The 17914-nt window shown below is 44.6% G+C and overlaps 3 protein-coding genes across 3 annotated transcripts; 2 read left to right on the top strand and 1 right to left on the bottom strand.

Annotated features, from left to right (window-relative positions):
- The first annotated feature begins 139 nt into the window (after positions 1–139).
- Positions 140–5981, top strand: LOC139364871 (erythropoietin receptor-like). Its single transcript, XM_071102048.1, has 8 exons — positions 140–456; positions 825–960; positions 1153–1319; positions 1422–1573; positions 1721–1877; positions 2021–2108; positions 2241–2328; positions 2497–5981. Exons 1-8 carry the CDS (start codon positions 357–359, stop codon positions 3193–3195), a joined length of 1587 nt encoding a protein of 528 aa, XP_070958149.1. The 5' UTR covers positions 140–356; the 3' UTR covers positions 3196–5981.
- LOC139364872 (ATPase SWSAP1-like) lies at positions 4752–7703 on the bottom strand. The gene is made up of 2 exons (XM_071102049.1): positions 7057–7703; positions 4752–6581 (listed from the first exon to the last, which is right to left on the bottom strand). Exons 1-2 carry the CDS (start codon positions 7318–7320, stop codon positions 6030–6032), a joined length of 816 nt encoding a protein of 271 aa, XP_070958150.1. The 5' UTR covers positions 7321–7703; the 3' UTR covers positions 4752–6029.
- LOC139364870 (zinc finger protein 653-like) lies at positions 7369–12609 on the top strand. The gene is made up of 10 exons (XM_071102047.1): positions 7369–7783; positions 8009–8046; positions 8155–8466; positions 8610–9145; positions 9282–9456; positions 9796–9886; positions 10028–10139; positions 10320–10434; positions 11169–11268; positions 11490–12609. The coding sequence occupies exons 1-10, from the start codon at positions 7488–7490 to the stop codon at positions 11665–11667; spliced, it is 1953 nt and encodes a 650-aa protein (XP_070958148.1). The 5' UTR covers positions 7369–7487; the 3' UTR covers positions 11668–12609.
- The last annotated feature ends 5305 nt before the right edge of the window (positions 12610–17914 follow it).

Raw genomic sequence — 17914 nt, 5'->3', positions numbered from 1 at the left:
GAGTTGTGTTGTGGCCCCCAGCTTACTCCAAGGTTCCCTGTGGTTTGGTGGGACATATTGTCCTGTTGGAAGCATGTTGTAACCTTACTCTAGTCCCGCCCACAGACATGAGTGAAATGTTTTTGTATGCTCCACCTCTACAGTTGGGCTTGAGTAAAAAGTAAACAGCTTGGCTTGTCACTCGCTCACCTTATCTCCTATGATGCACGCACAACTGTGTTGCACTATCCATAGTATCTCGGAGACAGACTGTCACGAAGCGAGATGGAAAAAACAGACGTTTGGAGCTGGTCGCCTACCAGTTATGCAGTACAACAGAACGCCTAGGCCGCTTTGTTCTCAGAGGAGACAAAAAGATGACAAATGATAACCTGAATAAGCTGTTGGTATTTTGTGTATTATTTTGCGCTCAGAAAACGTCCATCGTGCATGGTGCACAAGCTTTGGAAACTAAAGGTAGGACACATTTTCCCAAATAGCCTACTTGTTTTCTTCACCTTCTGTAACACAAGTGTTTACAATTACAACGCTGATTTTCAATCATGTTATATTTTGTATTTCAACATAATATGTTTGGTGTTTTAGATTTGGGTTAAGATAGAGACAGGTTATCAATTGTCAAAGGTTTGTGTTTCCTCGCACAATTTGGTGAATTTAATAGCTGTTAAAAATAGTTAGAATAATCACTAATCAGCAATAGTCATTCCTCTGGAGCTGTTTGGAGACTTTAAGTCTTCACCTGTGTTTACTAAATTGTTCAAACCAATAATGCCCCAACACACATTTTCCTTGTGGACTAAGACTTCCCTCCCTTATCCACACAGTGGCTCTGCTGCTCCACGCTGAGCCAGAGAATCCAAAGTGCTTTGCTGAAGGGATGTCAGACCTCACCTGCATCTGGGAGGAGGATGAGGAAAGGGCTGGCTCTGCTGACCAATACTCATTCATATACACATACCAGTATGTCATGATCAAGCAAAGCGCTCCGTTAATAATTGCTGCTACGTGTACCATATTCTCTCACCTTGTCTTGGTAGAAGGTTGCTACCTGCTATGAAGATGTGTTTTGAAGAATGATCACCTCAATTTTCCATTTAGCCTAGAAACTTTATACATAGTGTAAACAATCCAAATGTCTCTCCTCCTCTGCAGGAATGAGAACAGCAGTGAGTGTTCCGTAACTGCCCTACCAGCAGCAGGTGGCAAGAGGCTGTATTTTTGCAGGTTGTCCCAGACTCAATTATTTGTGCCCCTTGACATCCGGGTGTTTCGGGACGACCTGCTGATCCACAACCGCAGTCTCTTCATTGAACTTGTCTGTGAGTTATAGAGTTTTGGTTGTGGGTAACTTTTGGGAACTATTCAATTTGTTTTTTCTCAGGATTTAGGAATGACATTTTCTTCTCATGTCTGTGTGTCAGTCCTGTTAGACCCGCCTGCCAATCTGACATTGACGAGTACAGGGACGCAGGGGCAGCTGAAGGCCAGCTGGCTGCCTCCCTCTCTCAAGTACATGGGTGACAGCATGATGTACGAGGTCAGCTACGCCATGGCAGGGAGCCACATTGGAAAGGTATGAACAACACACACTCATATCAGAGGTAGAAGTTTTTTACCAGACAAGAGAAACGTTTGAAGTTCTTGTGAATAATGGTGCTGTTCCTTTCTTGGCCTTCGGCAGAGATGTGTTAATGACAATGCATTATCATCTCGTCTTCAGGTGGAGGAGGTGCAAGCCAGCTCTGAGCTCATCTTGCGTAGTCTGCAGTCAGGCACTAAGTACAAGGTGCGCATTCGTGTCAAACTGGACGGCATCAGCTACAGCGGCTACTGGAGCGCCTGGACTGACCCGGTACTGATGGAAACAATGCCTGGTGGTAAGCTTCTTTCTCCTGCAGCAACATTCACAAAAATAATGTGCATGTCTCGTGAGCTCAACACCTTTGTTCTATTTGTGAGGGATCCCTCCCTTGGATTTCATCCCTGGTGTAACCTTGTTGATGTGTTATCTTATTTGCAGACTTGGACCCTCTCATCGTGTCCCTGAGTCTCATCATCTCTCTCGTCCTCACCCTGCTGTCTCTCCTTGTGCTCATGTCTCATCGCAGGTCAGTTACCATAAACAACAAGTTTCCAATGTTCTTAGTCTACCACTGTAACTACACTCTTTAGTGATCTCCTTTGTAGAGACATCCTCAGTGGTGTATTTATGGAATAAGGCTGTACAATATTGTCCTCAGGTTCCTGTTGAAGAAGATCTGGCCAATCATTCCCACCCCTGAAAGCAAGTTCCAAGGCCTCTTTAAGGTTTATGGCGGTGACTTCCAGGTGAGACAAATAAATCCAGTATTAGTCTTCGCATCCTTGGAATATGAAACTCGGTATGAAGTACCCTGTGCAGTGTTTATCTATATATTTTGTGTGTATCGTAGTCTGTTCATCTTGACTCAATATTAGTGCAGACTCCTGAACCTCTCTCATTTGGTTTGTCAATAGGAGTGGTTGGGCCACAGCACTGGAGGCTTATGGTTGAGGCCAGCCTACTTCTACTCCGAGGAATTCCCTGCGCCACTAGAGGTGCTCTCAGAGGTTAGCCTTGGTCCCGCCTTACCCAGCTCCGCTTTGCCACCCAAGGCCTCAGAGGCACTTGGTGAGGAGGATGAAGACGAGAAGCTAAAGAGGGTGGATTCTGCATTGGAGGGGTGGAGAGAAACCCCCCAGGAGCACTGGCCGATGGACCAGCTCCGGGCTATTCATCAGCACCCTGCACCCTGGACCCAGTCTTCTCTACTGGAGTCCCATGATGCCTATGTCACCCTCAATGCTCAGAACCACAGTGGGGAGGAGTTTCTGGACGACATATTGGAAGAAACCTTGCCCCTGCAGGTTCTCTTTGCCTCTGGAAGGACATCCTCTGAATCTCGATCAGACTTGGGCTCCTTCCAACAGAGCTCAGGATTGGGCCGCCTCTCGTCCCAGTCCAGTTTTGAGTACCCAAACCACACCTGGCCGCCCAAAGGCCCCGGGTACACCTACATGGCAGTGGCCGACTCAGGCGTCTCCATGGATTACAGTCCGATGAGCTCGAGTAAGATCGATGACATTGGGAAGGGAGTTATCTATACCAATGAGTACAAGAACGAGATCCCTGCACACAGAAGACCCATAGGTACGCCCATCCACTTTGCATTCTGAATTAAGGCTAAGCTATGTAACAGGCTATGAACTGAGGCTTAAAGGTCCATTGAAGCTGAAAAACAGTTGGGATGTTTGGCCAAGGCTTCTACATGGACTCCATCTTCTTGTCAGTGGAATGTAAAAAGCCAGGGTGTAGGCTACTCTCATAACTATGAGATAACAGACAAAGCAACATTTAAGCTCAAAGGCTTTGGTGAGGAAAAGTCAAAGGTATCCCTGATAAGGATTTCGTAATCCTTTGGATGTCACATGCTCATTCTCACAATATCCCTTCAATCAGAAGGCAGCTGTTTGAGAAATACATGACCAACTGAAACACTCTAAAGCTGATATTATACAACACGTGTAATGTGTATATTCTTAAATCACTGGATCTTGTAGGTCAATTTATAAGGTTATTTTCTATATTTTTATTGGAATAACTAGATAATGTTGACACTTATATTGTGTTTGTCTATTGTGTATTGTACAAGAGTATCACTAAGATGTAACCATGGTCTTAACATGAAGCTCCTGCGAGAATGAAGAGGTACTGTAGGATGTGCAGGAATGTGTTTAGGCAATGTGTCACATTTCAGTATGATGCTATTGTACACCTCTTGCTTGCAATGCATAGATCAACAAAGGTTGTAAAAGTCATGATGGTTCCAGTGTATGAATGTTTGTATATTTGTATATCTAATTGTCACCTCATTGAATCTTACATATTATCATACATTTTGAGAGGCCATAATTGTTGAAACTGTAAATAATTCAAATGACATTTTTTGGGGTTTAAATAAACACCAGTTTGTTGAAAATGTAGGTAATTCCTCCCACCCAACAAACAAAAATTGTGATTTGGCTAAATGTACGAGTAGATTGAAAAAACGTTGTCACATTTTAAGTTGTTCCATTGGTGAAAAAGAGTTGTTTACATCGACACATGTGGATATGACAATTCAATGTGGTAGGGCAAGCATACTCAACTCTGACCCTACGAGGTCCGGAGCCTGCTGGTTCTCTGTTCTACCTGATAATTAATTACACACACCTGGAGTGAACTGGCTTTGAGGTCCAGAATTGAGATTGAGGGTGGTAGAGTATCGCAATATTTTTGTTCATGGCAAAATGGAAACACAATGCAGATGAAACTCTTCGGTCCTTTAAAAACCCGCTGTATGTAAAAATAATATTGTGCGCAATAGCTTGGAAAATAAATAAATGTGACTCTGGATGACAGCAAAATGATTTGCTTTCAACATTAGGGCTGTTTTCCTAAAGAAGTTAAATCCGTTTCATGTTTTGTTTCTTTGCCAAGATAGTGGTATCATCCCGTTCCTTAGAATGTGGACAGTAGTTGAGTAGCCTGGGCATTGGGGAAAAGGGCATTGGACGTCATAACAAGTGAAGTTCACAACAATTTCCTTATATGACTGACCTAAATCTTACCATAATGAGATGAGGTTCTGATCTGTCCAGAGAAAATAAGGAACACAATCCCCTCACAGAACACAGTTATAGAACATAGGCTAGTAAATAAGGGAAAATCTTTTAAAAACAACCAGTGAACATTTGTTTAGAAAAGGCTCCAATCAAACATGTTTATTTTTTGTTTACTAACATTTAGAATATTAATTAGTTCCTAATTTGTCTATCTTTAAACCCTTTAGTTTTCAGTTATTTTCAGTGTTCATTTCTAAACAAACTGGTGAATGTTTCCTGACTTTTTCATTACATGTTATGATAATACTGTGATGATTACCTATACGGAACTTCTGACAAACATTTCTGTAACTCAGTATCTCTTTATGGTCAACAAAAATGTCAATATGCCTGAAATATAACAAATGTTAATCAATTCTGATGTGCTTCCATATTAGATATCTTCAATGGTTTTTTTTGTACTAATATGATTTAAAAATGTATGGCATTAAAGCAAATCAAATGTTATTGGTCACATACACATATTTAGCAATGTTATTGCGGGTGTATTGAAATGCTTGTAAACTGATGTTCTTGTTGTCCTTTAGTTGAGAAAAACGTGGGGAGACATTCTAATTGCCCCTGATAGCTAATATCTATAGATGGGTTGGTTGTTTAGCAATAAAACCAACGCGTGCACAACTATGTGGCAAAATCAACGGGATTGGCTTAGATTGTTGACAACATGTACACTATATTTCATGTCCAATGTTTATTGAAAACATAAAGGTTGTACAATGAGCACTTGTTGTCTCAAATACATAGTTAGCTAGCTAGCAACTGTTTGCCATATTAGCGTAGACGTGACATCAGTCAAAACAAGACATGGTATCAAGAACAAGATAAAACTAGCTGAAACGAGCCACTTGGCCATTGTTGTTAGCTATCTGGCCATCCAGAATGACAACACACAGCCTTCTGCCCCATTGAAGAGTGCACATCGTTTTCGTGATGTTCTCTGCTGTCCCGTCTATAACATCAGCCTAATCTTCCCTCTACAAATGATTTTAGAAAGCGCCACAAGCAAAACAGTTAGACAGAAAAGTAATGTAAATTAGAATTGAATGGTTGAATGTGAAGTCACATTGTGTAGGAGAGAAGACAACAGGGCAAGGGAGAACTGACTCAAATTATATTGTGCCAGAGCAGTCAGGAACAGTACAATTCGGTCAGAGTGGTTTAATTCACACAAAAACCTTGCTGAAAACCTTTTGTATACACTAGTGAAAACCATTTTGTGCATTGGGGGGAAAAAAAACTGTCCCCCTTGCATCTGTCTTTGGGAATGCAATTGTTTAATATAAGTATATAGTTTTTTTTGCATGTCTTATTTCTTCTTTGTCCACTAGTAAGTAATTTAATAGATTTCAAACCATTGTAAACTCCATTGAGCGATTGGGGCAAATGACCAGTCGCCATTCTCGAGCCAGACTTGAGTCCTCCTCATCCTCAGCAATAGGGGCTTCTGTGATCCCAGCACCAGAGAGGTAAACATGCCACGTGTCCTGTGGTCCTGCTACAGCAGGGGCAGAGTTCCAGTCCTGGTCCAAGGTACACCTAACCTGAAAGTAGCGGTCTAACACTGAGAGGACAGGGTCTGAGGAGTCCCCACCAGCATGCCCTTCCCACTCGGACTGGAACGAGGCTATGACCCGACAGGGGGCCAGACTAGCGGCTCTCTCTTCCAAGGTCTGTGAGAGAAATGCAGCCGTGTCATACAGCAGAGCAGAGATGTGTGCAGCAGAGGACTGCTCCGCCTGCTGAAGGCCACCACTCACTCCAGGCCCGCGCAGGTAGCCCTCCAGTCCATCCACGATGATCAACGACGGAGGGGCAGCAGATCCAGAGGCTGATTCATGCAAAGAGGCCACGTCCTGAAGCAAATCTTCCAAGGACCTGGGGTATGAAAACGTGATTTTCTGCAATAAATTCATGCCAATAATCAGAACAATTTGTTTAGTTCTTTTTAGGAAAACATTTTCTCCCTCTGATTTTTAGGGAGGACTTGGCAGTGGGCCCATCAGACATGTTTTGTGCTGATAAGTGATGCACATCCTTGTGACTGATTGGGGGTGCTTAGAGCAAGCTCTCTTATCTGCTTAGGAGGCAGAATAGTGAGAAGAGATAAGCCTCCATCATTGGGCCTACCTCACAAACAAAGGACATACAAATGTATAATTAACTTGCTACATCTTCCAATTGAACATGGCACAAAATAAAAGTGCTTGATGTCATAAGACATTGTTAGGTCAGTGGGCTGACCAATGATTTCAATAGGGAGTGTGGTGCTGTGTGTTATTTCATGTTTATCAAGGTAGTGCCAAATAACACAGATGCTGGGAGCTAGTTGGGTAGTTGTTATTAAGGCCTAGTAGTATGTAAATAGCTAATTACCTTCAAATTGTCGGGGCTCAGGTTGGACATGGATTCGTGCAATGATCCTGGAAGGCTCTGAATTTGAACCTGAGTGAAAAATGAGACTTTGAGCCCCAATTCAGAGGCAGCCGTCACCGCCGCAAGTAGCAGCATCGAACGGTTGACGCTACAGTCTCCGACCACCAAGGTACTGCATTTTGATGGTGCGATGATTTTGAAATCCTTCGTTTTTCCATTGTGTTGGATAAATGTCCTAAAGACATGGGTCAAAATATCGGCCATATCTTTCTATGGCTATCTATCTACATGTATGAACTTGGTTTATCGTTGATAAAACGTTCTGCTCAATGCGTGATCTGCAAAGAACATATTCGTTTCCCGCCAAGTGGTGTCACTTCCTGTAAGACAACTTCCGCTAGGAATGACAACAACAGACAGCTGTTGTCAAGATGGCGGATGACTATGGAGGAGAAGAGGGTCCCCTGGACGCTGAAGAAGCTGGGGATCAAATAAAATCAATTTTGAGGCGTTGTAGAGGCCGTCCCAGGCTCACGGATTCTGACCGAGCACAAAGACGCCTCGAGTCCCGCAAGAAGTATGATGTTAGGCGAGTTTATCTTGGAGAATCTCACAAGGTTTGGAGTGAGCTTCGCCGGCGAACGAGTTTGAGTGACGCTGGACTTGCCGAGTACCTAATCCTGCTCAACTCCACGTACGGGGAGAGATACCAGCAAAAATACGGAGGGTATGTTTACTAATAATACATAAAATCAGAATAGCAAACTAGATAGTAACTACTATTGTTTAGCTAGCTTATCCCCTCTCTCGTCCTCTGTTAAATGTGAGTCCCTTCCCCAGGCCACCTCCTTCAATCAATTGGGTTAGCTAGCTCGGCTATCAACTCAATAGTGCTTAACGTTAACACAGTATCCTCATGCAATAACGTCATATTTATATTCCTGGTCGCTAGGAAGACAGCCCCAGAAGTATGTACAAAACTGAAAAGAGGTAAGAAAGAACAACGCATTATATCCACTTAACCATGAAGAAAAGTATCCCTACATGAGGGATTGATTGATTACATTTATGTCACTGTTGATACTTATTTTCTTACAGGGAAAAATGAGAGAGTGTCTAGCCTTTGTAGCATGGTGACCTGGTACCAGGATCACTCCCACACCTGCCCACATGAACCGCAGCTCAGAGCTCTGGAACCCCAACCTGGATTCTCCACCTCTGCTATCTGGCAGTGTGATGCTGACCATTCATTTGTGCAGCACCTCTCCTCACCACCAAGAGGGGCCAGTGAGCCTGAGATGGAGACAGAGACGGAGGAGGAAGTTGATAGTGACACAAGGACAGAGGATACCAGAGGAATCATGACCGGTAGGAGGAGGAGAGAGACCGATGCCCACAGACAGCTCACTGGTAAGAGATACAGTACATTCAGATACTAATTTGGCTTTTAATTGCTCTGGGTCACATGTAATTGTATGGGAACCACTGATTTGACATAAACAGGGTAACCTGTATTTAAATGCATCCGTATTCTGTAACCTTCTCTTTCCTAGATGCAGGAGGGGATTTGGAAGTGGCCAGAGCCCCGGTGACTATGGATCAGGTGGAGCAGGCCACGGCTCTCAGCCAGCTCCAAGGGACGGAGGCCCCATCCAAAGACACTCCACTAAGGGAGCATCTCTCTGAGAATCAGTCTGTCTGGGAGATGGAGGTGGTGATGGAGGCAGGCAGACAGCAAGCCCAGGAGTCTGACGAGGAGGAGACCGGTTACAATGCTGTAGGGGAGGACATCGACCCAGAGGAGGAGGCGGAGGACCTGAGAAGAGATGGAGTGGGTACATCACAAGATGGCTATGAGTGTGTTGTAGTGACCGCATCCTTAACTGACAGACTGGACAAAGCCAATGAGCAGGACACCACACAGACAATGGGTGACACAGTTGGTGTAGACACTCAGACCAACCTCCATCCAGTCCCAGCCTCTATGCAGGTGCCTGGGCAAGGGGAGCTGTTTGATTCTCAGACACTACAGACTGTGGGGACCACCTGTGAGATACCGGACCAGCGAGGAACTCTGGATGGTTCTCAGGTTAAGAAAAATACTCATTAGTCATTTGTCTTGGAATTTTATCACAATCAAGTAGTTGTTGTCCCTGAAAGCACTGCCTTTATATAGTAATATTAACATCTAGCCTATCCTATGTCCCTCTCCCTGTCGTTTGTAGCTGATCATCATCACTGGCCCCAGCTATGAGGCTTTGGCATCCGAGGGTATCCAGCTCAACATGGGGGGTGGAGACGTGGAGGAGGTCACCTGCACTGTCATAGAGGGTGTGGCTTACAACCAAATGTGCCAATCAGTGGCAGACTTTAGGACGACAGAGGAAGAATCCATCACAGGTACTTTTTTTAATTTAATTTAATTTATTTCACCTTTATTTAAACAGGTAGGCTAGTTGAGAACAAGTTCTCATTTGCAACTGCGACCTGGCCAAGATAAAGCATAGCAGTGTGAACAGACAACACAGAGTTACACATGGAGTAAACAATTAACAAGTCAATAATACAGTAGAAAAAAGGCTGCTGGCACAGAGTATTTTAGCCTTTGCTTACACCAACAGACAATGCATTAGAATATGCTGTAAATGTTGTATATGCTGATTTAATGGATACTGACATTGACAAAAATCAATGATGAATAGCTTGCTATTCCAATGGTTTGAGATATTTTTCTCTCAGGCCTGAGTGACAAGGAGCTGCTCCAGCCCAGTGTTGAGTCTCATGGCTTGGAGCCCACCTGTGAAAGGGAGCTACAGAGGGGCCTAAGCAGGTGAGTGGCCAGCATGGAGAATTATGGGGATCATATTTGTAGAGACAAACTTAGATGGACATGCCATTTTCATTCCCATCTTGACTTCCTCAGAGCACTTCTGTAGAAGAATCATGGGCATCACTCCCTTTTCTATTTCAGATGTAGAAGGAGCAGACGAGGTCCTGTCATCGAGGCAGACGGAATGCTCAAGATGTTCCACTGTCCGTATGAAGGCTGTAGTCAAGTCTATGTAGCCATCAGCAGCTTTCAGGTAAATAGGCCATTTTAGGCACTCTACTCTTCAGCTTTTGCCTTGAGTTGGAACACCTTGACCTTGTCGTGCCATCAAGTTACGAATAAAGATAATAAAAATGCACACATGTTGCTGTAACTACCATTTCATGCTGTGATTCATAATATGTACGTTTTGTTCTTTGTATGTTCCCTGCAGAATCATGTGAATCTGGTTCACAGGAAGGGGAGGACCAAGGTGTGCCCCCACCCAGGCTGTGGCAAGAAGTTCTATCTGTCCAACCACCTGCATCGCCACATGATCATCCACTCAGGTGGGCACAAACTATACTGATAAACTATACTGATATACTGTACAGTGGCGCATGAGCTAGTAATAATGTATTCATATTTATCCTGCTATGATATGTACTATATAATGCCGCTTTGAATGTCAACCCATCTCTAAAGCTAATGGTTTTGACCGTATGGAACTTTACTGGGTGATGCTTCTTATCTAACCGTGCTGCCCGTGAAATGATTTGCTGACCTGGTTGTAAAATCACCCAACTTTACACTGGTCTGTAGAATGGCCATTTAGAATGACCAAATACAATGGCTGTTAAATACACTGACTGATTTAAGTAATAATGTCTAATGGGGATTCTGAACCACTTCCAAATAAAATCTAATTGTTGAGAGCCCCAATCAGCAGAGAGGCTAAATGAGTTGTGAGCTGTCCTGGCGACTCAACATTACAAGTATCTGAATTCTGCACCTCCGGGCCGTGCCCAAGCCCAACTAACTTGGGCTTGTCCCTTCATTTCTTAACTAAGTTTGTCGCAGATGCCGTACCCCCACACATTGACTCGGTACTGGTACCCCCTTTATATAGCCTCGTTATTGTTTATTTAGTCAATATTTTCTTAACGCAATTTATTGAACTGCATTGTTGGTTAAGGGCCTGTAAGTAAGTATTTCACGGTAAGGTCTACTACACCAGTTGTATTCGGCGCATGTGACAAATAAAATTTGATTTGATTAGAATTTTTCGTCAAACTTTGTGCAGGAGTCCGAGACTTCATCTGTGAAACATGTGGGAAATCGTTCAAAAGGAAGAATCACTTGGAGGTTCACCGGCGCACGCACACAGGGGAGACGCCCCTTCAGTGAGTAAAACACTTTGACCACTCAAGTTATTACTCCCAGACGGTGTATTTCATTTTCTCTACACATTTTATATTTTGGTTTTGTACAATATATGCAATTTTGTCTCACAAACAGAAATGACTACATTTCACTCCTAAAAACACTTTCTGCAGATTAGAATCATCTTACATTTTCCCCCTTTATCTCGTCTCCCTCCTCCACCCCTCTACCTCTTCTGCAGATGTGAGATCTGTGGGTACCAGTGTCGCCAGCGAGCATCTCTCAACTGGCACATGAAGAAACACACCCCCGAGGCCCACTACAACTTCACCTGCGAACACTGTGGCAAGAGGTTTGAAAAGCTTGACAGTGTTAAGTTCCACAAGTTAAAGAGCCACCCAGACAAACAGGCAACATAAGGTGCAGTGCTGCTGGAATGTGCACTAAATATCAACTGGTCAGGGTCAGACCAGAAAGGGACTGAATCTGTCGACACAGAGAAGAAGAGTGCCCGTAGAGACGGGTATGCCCTTTTGGGGAAAGAGCAGCTCTTTTGAATGAACATTGCTTAGACTCTCTCACTATAATGGACTTTAGAACCTGCTCTCAAAGCTGTGCTGGACACAGCCTTTTTAGAGCTCACAGAGGCAGCCTAGCTGTTGATATTGTACATTTCAGCACAGTTGTTTACATAATGTGCTGTACGCCTCTAAACCATACGGTCTCTATACCATATTATTAACATATCCATAGATTCTCTCTTTTTTTTATTCATTTTTATACCCTTGTCATCCACAGTTGTAATGTACTTGTTGGGAAAAAATGTTTTTTTTGTTGTTAATTCTTGTGTTCTCACGTGAGTACATGAACTGATGCCTACTGGTAAAATGCCAAAACTTACATATTCATGGGGAAATTATAATTGCATCTTGAGTAGTAATTGTAACAGTGTGCATATGGATGTAAAGGACATGTCAATGGATTCAGAAAGAAGAGTTGTGTTGTCACACAAGTAGGCTGCCTACATTGAAATAGAGAATTGGACATTTTTGTCATTGACCTGACCAAGGAGTAGTCTTTTTGTGTGAAAGTCTTGCATCATCTTTCAGGTCTGTCTGTTGAACTGTGTGTCTATGAACAGAGTGGTGTTGTATTGTGTACTAAAATGGCAAATTTAGTTTTTGAAAAACTTTTTTTCTAAAGATCCAAAGCAGAATTGCTAATTTATAGTCGTTTTCCTGTTTTCTGTATTACTGAAATGATCAATGTAAAATATGTGAATATGACCCAAATAGACTACATATTTATGGAAGAGACATTTGTTTGAGACAAATGTAAAATTAAAAAAAAAGAGTATTGTATTGGAGTTTGGGATTGTCTGATGTGGCAAGGAAATGCATAATGTGAGTGTTGTCACTGACACACAAGGAACTGGCAAACATATTTTCAGTGGATGATGGGATGAATATAAGACACATTAGGTATGTCACCAATGGCTAGTATGACAAATGTTCCAAATAATTTCATTGAGTAAGTCAAGGTACTTGAATGCTAATGCTCTAACCTGATCATTAGACTTGAGCTAAAATCATATACTCACCACAATACTGTATTAAAGTAACTGTCCAGTGTTTCCATATTTCTATTAAATATGTCATATAGGGTAATTAATTACAATATAAGTGAAATAGTTTTACTTCCAATTTATTTTAAGTATTTTCAAAAGCAGCTTTTCTGTGTTGGAATGACATCACGCTCTGAGGAAATACAAGCATTTTTGAAACGGTCTGTTTGAGTTAGGTTTTATTTAAGTATAGGATTAACTTCTAAAAGTTAGATTTTCAATGGACAGTTAAGGTTACTGTTGAAAAGTAGATAGGCCGTGAAATGGTCAATTCACAGAAGCTTGCGACTCCGTAAGGTTCTGTTTCAAGAGGGAGGGATCCTTAGATCAAATCAAATTTTATTTGTCACATACACATGGTTAGCAGATGTTAATGCGAGTGTAGTGAAATCCTTGTGCTTCTAGTTCCGACAATGCAGTAATAACCAACGAGTAATCTAACCTAACAATTTCACAACTACCTTATACACACAAGTGTAAAGGAATGAAGTATATGTACAGTGCCTTGCGAAAGTATTCGGCCCTCTTGAACTTTGCGACCTTTTGCCACATTTCAGGCTTCAAACATAAAGATATAAAACTATTTTTTTGTGAAGAATCAACAACAAGTGGGACACAATCATGAAGTGGAACGACATTTATTGGATATTTCAAACTTTTTTAACAAATCAAAAACTGAAAAATTGGGCGTGCAAAATTATTCAGCCCCCTTAAGTTAATACTTTGTAGCGCCACCTCAGAGACAGAGTCTCCCACCTCAGCTGTAGATCTCTGCAGTTCATCCAGAGTGATCATGGGCCTCTTGGCTGCATCTCTGATCAGTCTTCTCCTTGTATGAGCTGAAAGTTTAGAGGGACAGCCAGGTCTTGGTAGATTTGCAGTGGTCTGATACTCCTTCCATTTCAATATTATCGCTTGCACAGTGCTCCTTGGGATGTTTAAAGCTTGGGAAATCTTTTTGTATCCAAATCCGGCTTTAAACTTCTTCACAACAGTATCTCGGACCTGCCTGGTGTGTTCCTTGTTCTTCATGATGCTCTCTGCGCTTTTGACGGACCTCTGAGACTATCACAGTGCAGGTGCATTTATACGGAGACTTGATTACAGACAGGTGGATTGTATTTATCATCATTAGTCATTTAGGTCAACATTGGATCATTCAGAGATCCTCACTGAACTTCTGGAGAGAGTTTGCTGCACTGAAAGTAAAGGGGCTGAATAATTTTGCACGCCCAATTTTTCAGTTTTTGATTTGTTAAAAAAGTTTGAAATATCCAATAAATGTCGTTCCACTTCATGATTGTGTCCCACTTGTTGTTGATTCTTCACAAAAAAATACATTTTTATATCTTTATGTTTGAAGCCTGAAATGTGGCAAAAGGTCGCAAAGTTCAAGGGGGCCGAATACTTTCGCAAGGCACTGTACATAAAAATATATGAATGAGTGATGGTACAGAACAGCATAGGCAAGATGCAGTAGATGGTATCGAGTACAGTATATACATGAGATGAGTAATGTAGGGTATGTAAACAAATAAAAGTGGCATTGTTTAAAGTGGCTAGTGATACATGTATTACATCAAGATGGCAAGATGCAGTAGATGGTATAGAGTACAGTATGTACATACGAGATGGGTAATGTAGTGCTGCTGCGCCTTCTTCACCACACTGTCTGTGTGGGTGGACCAATTCAGTTTGTCCGTGATGTGTACGCCGAGGAACTGAAAACTTACTACCCTCTCCACTACTGTCCCATCGATGTGGGTAGGGGGGGTGCTCCCTCTGCTGTTTCCTGAAGTCCACGATCATCTCCTTTGTTTTGTTGACCTTGAGTGTGAGGTTATTTTCCTGACACCACACTCTGAGGGCCCTCACCTCCCCCCTGTAGGCCGTCTCGTCGTTGTTGGTAATCAAGCCTACCACTGTAGTTCGTCTGCAAACTTGATGATTGAGTTGGAGGCGTGCATGGCCACGCAGTCGTGGGTGAACAGGGAGTACAGGAGAGGGCTCAGAATGCACCCTTGTGGGGCCCCAGTGTTGAGGATCAGCGGGGTGGAGATGTTGTTACTTACCCTCACCACCTGGGGGAGGCCCATCAGGAAGTCCAGTACCCAGTTGCACAGGGCGGGTTCAAGACCCAGGGTCTCGATCTTGATGACGAGTTTGGAGGGTACTATGGTGTTAAATGCTGAGCTGTAGTCGATGAACAGCATTCTCACATAGGTATTCCACTTGTCCAGATAGGTTAGGGCAGTGTGCAGTGTGGTAGCGATTGCGTCGTCTGTGGACCTATTGGGGCGGTAAGCAAATTGGAGTGGGTCTAGGGTGTCAGGTAGGGTGGAGGTGATATGGTCCTTGACTAGTCTCTCAAAGCACTTCATGATGACGGAAGTGAGTGCTACGGGGCGGTAGTCATTTAGCTCAGTTACCTTAGCTTTCTTGGGAACACAAACAATGGTGGCCATCTTGAAGCATGTGGGAACAGCAGACTGGGATAAGGATTGATTGAATATGTCTGTAAACACACCAGCCAGCTGGTCTGCGCATTCTCTGAGAACGCGGCTGGGGATGCCGTCTTGGCCTGCAGCCTTGCGAGGGTTAACACGTTTAAATGTTTTACTCACGTTGGCTGCAGTGAAGGAGAGTCCGCAGGTTTTGATAGCGGGCCGTGTCAGTGGCACTGTACTGTCCTCAAAGCGAGCAAAGAAGTTGTTTAGTCTGTCTGGGAGCAAGACATCCTGGTCAGCGACGGGGCTGTTTTTCTTTTTGTAATCCATGATGGACAGTAGAGCCTGTGTCACGACTCCCACCGAAGGTGGCTCCTCTTCCTGTTCGGGCGGTGCTCGGCAGTTGCCGATCCCTTTTCCCTTTTCTGTAGGTTTTGTCATATTGGTTACACCTGTTTCTTGTTTAGGTTTTAGTTGGGCTATTTAAGCCGGTGATGTCCGCCTGCTTTTGTGCGGGCTTATTTCCTCTGTTCGTGTTTGTGCGATTTTCTTGTTTTTCTCCGGACTGGTTGGGTCCTGTTTTTGGGCCGGTCTTTGTTATGCACCTGGTGTTTTGGAATGGACCGATGGGAGAGGAGTGGTCTCCCTACCTCGCCTCCAGCTCCTCCTCCAACTCCACCCACTCCTCCGGCAGCGTCCGGCCCCAGCGCACTTCGTCTCGCGCCCCCGAGGGAGCACGTTGGAGCGGCTGGGTGCCAGGGATTTTTGCTCCAGCTCGAGCTGTACCTGGCTACCGTGAGGCCGACTCCCTCGGGTGAAGAGAGTGTGAGCGTCCTTGTCTCCTGCCTGACGGGCCGAGCCCTGGAGTGGGCCAACGCAGTTTGGAATGGCCCAGACTCGGCTAGGGACCACTACACAGAGTTCACCTGCCGTTTCCGGGCCGTGTTCGACCACCCTCCGGAGGGCCGAGCGGCAGGTGAACGGCTGTTCCACCTTAGGCAGGAGACGAGGAGCGCGCAGGACTTCGCGCTGGAGTTCCGGACCTTGGCCACTGGGGCGGGGTGGAATAACAGGGCCCTGATGGACCACTACCGGTGCAGCCTCCAGGAGGACGTACGCAGGGAGCTAGCTTGTCGGGACGCCACTCTCTCCCTCGATGAACTCATAAACATGTCGATCCGACTGGACAATCTGCTAGCTGCCCGCGGGCGTTCAGAAAGGGTCCTGTCAGTTCCACCTCCTGGCCCTCCCACTCCCATACCTATGGAGTTAGGGGGGGGGGGCGTATCGAGGGGTACCGGAGGAGGCTCCTCCTGCGCCAGCTGTGGTCAGAGAGGACACACTTCCGACCGGTGCTGGAGGAGCTCGTCTGGGAGTCGAGAGGGCAGGCAGAACACTTCTTGGTCACCCCAGGTGAGTCAGCACCAAACTCACCCAGAGCTCCCTGTTGGTCACATGTTTGTATTCATTTATTTTTCTCTCTCTCTCCAGCATAAGGCGCTAGTCGATTCAGGCACAGCTGGGAACTTTAAGGATCGCAGACTCGCCCGTAAGCTGGGGATCCGATGGTGCCGATAGATCCACCCTTCCTCGTGCACTCCTTAGATAGTCGACCGTTAGGGTCAGGGCTGGTCAGGGAGGCCACGGTTCCACTGGACATGTTAACGCAGGGGGATCATAAGGAGCAGTTTAGTCTCTTCCTTATCGATTCACCTGCATTTCCAGTGGTGCTGGGGATTCCCTGGCTGGCTAGTCACAATCCCAGGATTTCATGGAAACATGGGGCTCTCCAGGGGTGGTCAGAGGAGTGTTCAGGTAGATGTATAGGAGTTTCCATCGGTGCCACGTCGGTGGAGAGTCCAGACCAGGTTTCCACTGTGCGCATTCCCTGAGAGTATGCCGATTTGGCTATCGCCTTTGGCGACCAAATTACCACCTCATCGACAGGAGGATTGCGCGATAAACCTCCAGGTAAATGCTGCACTTCCCAGGAGTCACGTTTACACATTGTCACAGGAGGAGACGTTGGCTATGGAGACATATGTCTCTGGGACAGGGGTACATTCGGCCCTCCACGTCACCCGTCTCCTCCTCGGGAGACCGCCCGCCTGCTTTTGTGCGGGTTTATTTCCTCTGTTTGTGTTTGTGCGATATTCTTGTTTTTCTCCAGACTGGTTGGGTCCTGTTTTTTGGCCGGTCTTTGTTATGCGCCTGGTGTTTTGGCGTGACCGTCTTCCTGCGCTGGAATTAAAAACAATTGTCCTTTACCCTCTGTTCCCTGCGCCTGACTCCGCACCCACTACTCATAGAAGTGCGTTACACCCTGCCACATACCTCTTGAGTCTGAGCCGTTGAATTGCGACTCTACTTTGTCTATATACTGAGGCTTAGCTTGTTTGTTTGCCTTGCGGAGGGAATAGCTACACTGTTTGTATTTGGTCATGTTTCCGGTCACCTTGCCCTGATTAAAAGCAGTGGTTCGAGCTTTCAGTTTCGCACGAATGCTGCCATCAATCCACAGTTTCTGGTTTGGGAATGTTTTAATAGACGCTGTGGGTACGACATCACCGATGCACTTGCTAATAAATGTTAGAT

Source organism: Oncorhynchus clarkii, chromosome 13 (genome assembly GCF_045791955.1).
Source record: "Oncorhynchus clarkii lewisi isolate Uvic-CL-2024 chromosome 13, UVic_Ocla_1.0, whole genome shotgun sequence".
Classification (NCBI taxonomy): Eukaryota; Metazoa; Chordata; class Actinopteri; order Salmoniformes; family Salmonidae; genus Oncorhynchus; species Oncorhynchus clarkii.
This window is presented reverse-complemented; position numbering and strand designations above follow the sequence as displayed.

Excerpts from the sequence above, each read along its gene's own strand:
- LOC139364871 (XM_071102048.1), top strand. The coding sequence starts at position 357 with ATGACAAATGATAACCTGAATAAGCTGTTGGTATTTTGTGTATTATTT. Across the intron at positions 1,878-2,020 it reads GATGGAAACAATGCCTGGTG|ACTTGGACCCTCTCATCGTG; the intron begins GTAAGCTTCTTT and ends TCTTATTTGCAG. Across the intron at positions 2,329-2,496 it reads TTTATGGCGGTGACTTCCAG|GAGTGGTTGGGCCACAGCAC; the intron begins GTGAGACAAATA and ends GTTTGTCAATAG.
- LOC139364872 (XM_071102049.1), bottom strand. The coding sequence starts at position 7,320 with ATGGCCGATATTTTGACCCATGTCTTTAGGACATTTATCCAACACAAT. Across the intron at positions 6,582-7,056 it reads TGAGCCCCGACAATTTGAAG|AAAATCACGTTTTCATACCC; the intron begins GTAATTAGCTAT and ends AATTTATTGCAG.
- LOC139364870 (XM_071102047.1), top strand. The coding sequence starts at position 7,488 with ATGGCGGATGACTATGGAGGAGAAGAGGGTCCCCTGGACGCTGAAGAA. Across the intron at positions 9,146-9,281 it reads GAACTCTGGATGGTTCTCAG|CTGATCATCATCACTGGCCC; the intron begins GTTAAGAAAAAT and ends TGTCGTTTGTAG. Across the intron at positions 11,269-11,489 it reads ACAGGGGAGACGCCCCTTCA|ATGTGAGATCTGTGGGTACC; the intron begins GTGAGTAAAACA and ends CCTCTTCTGCAG.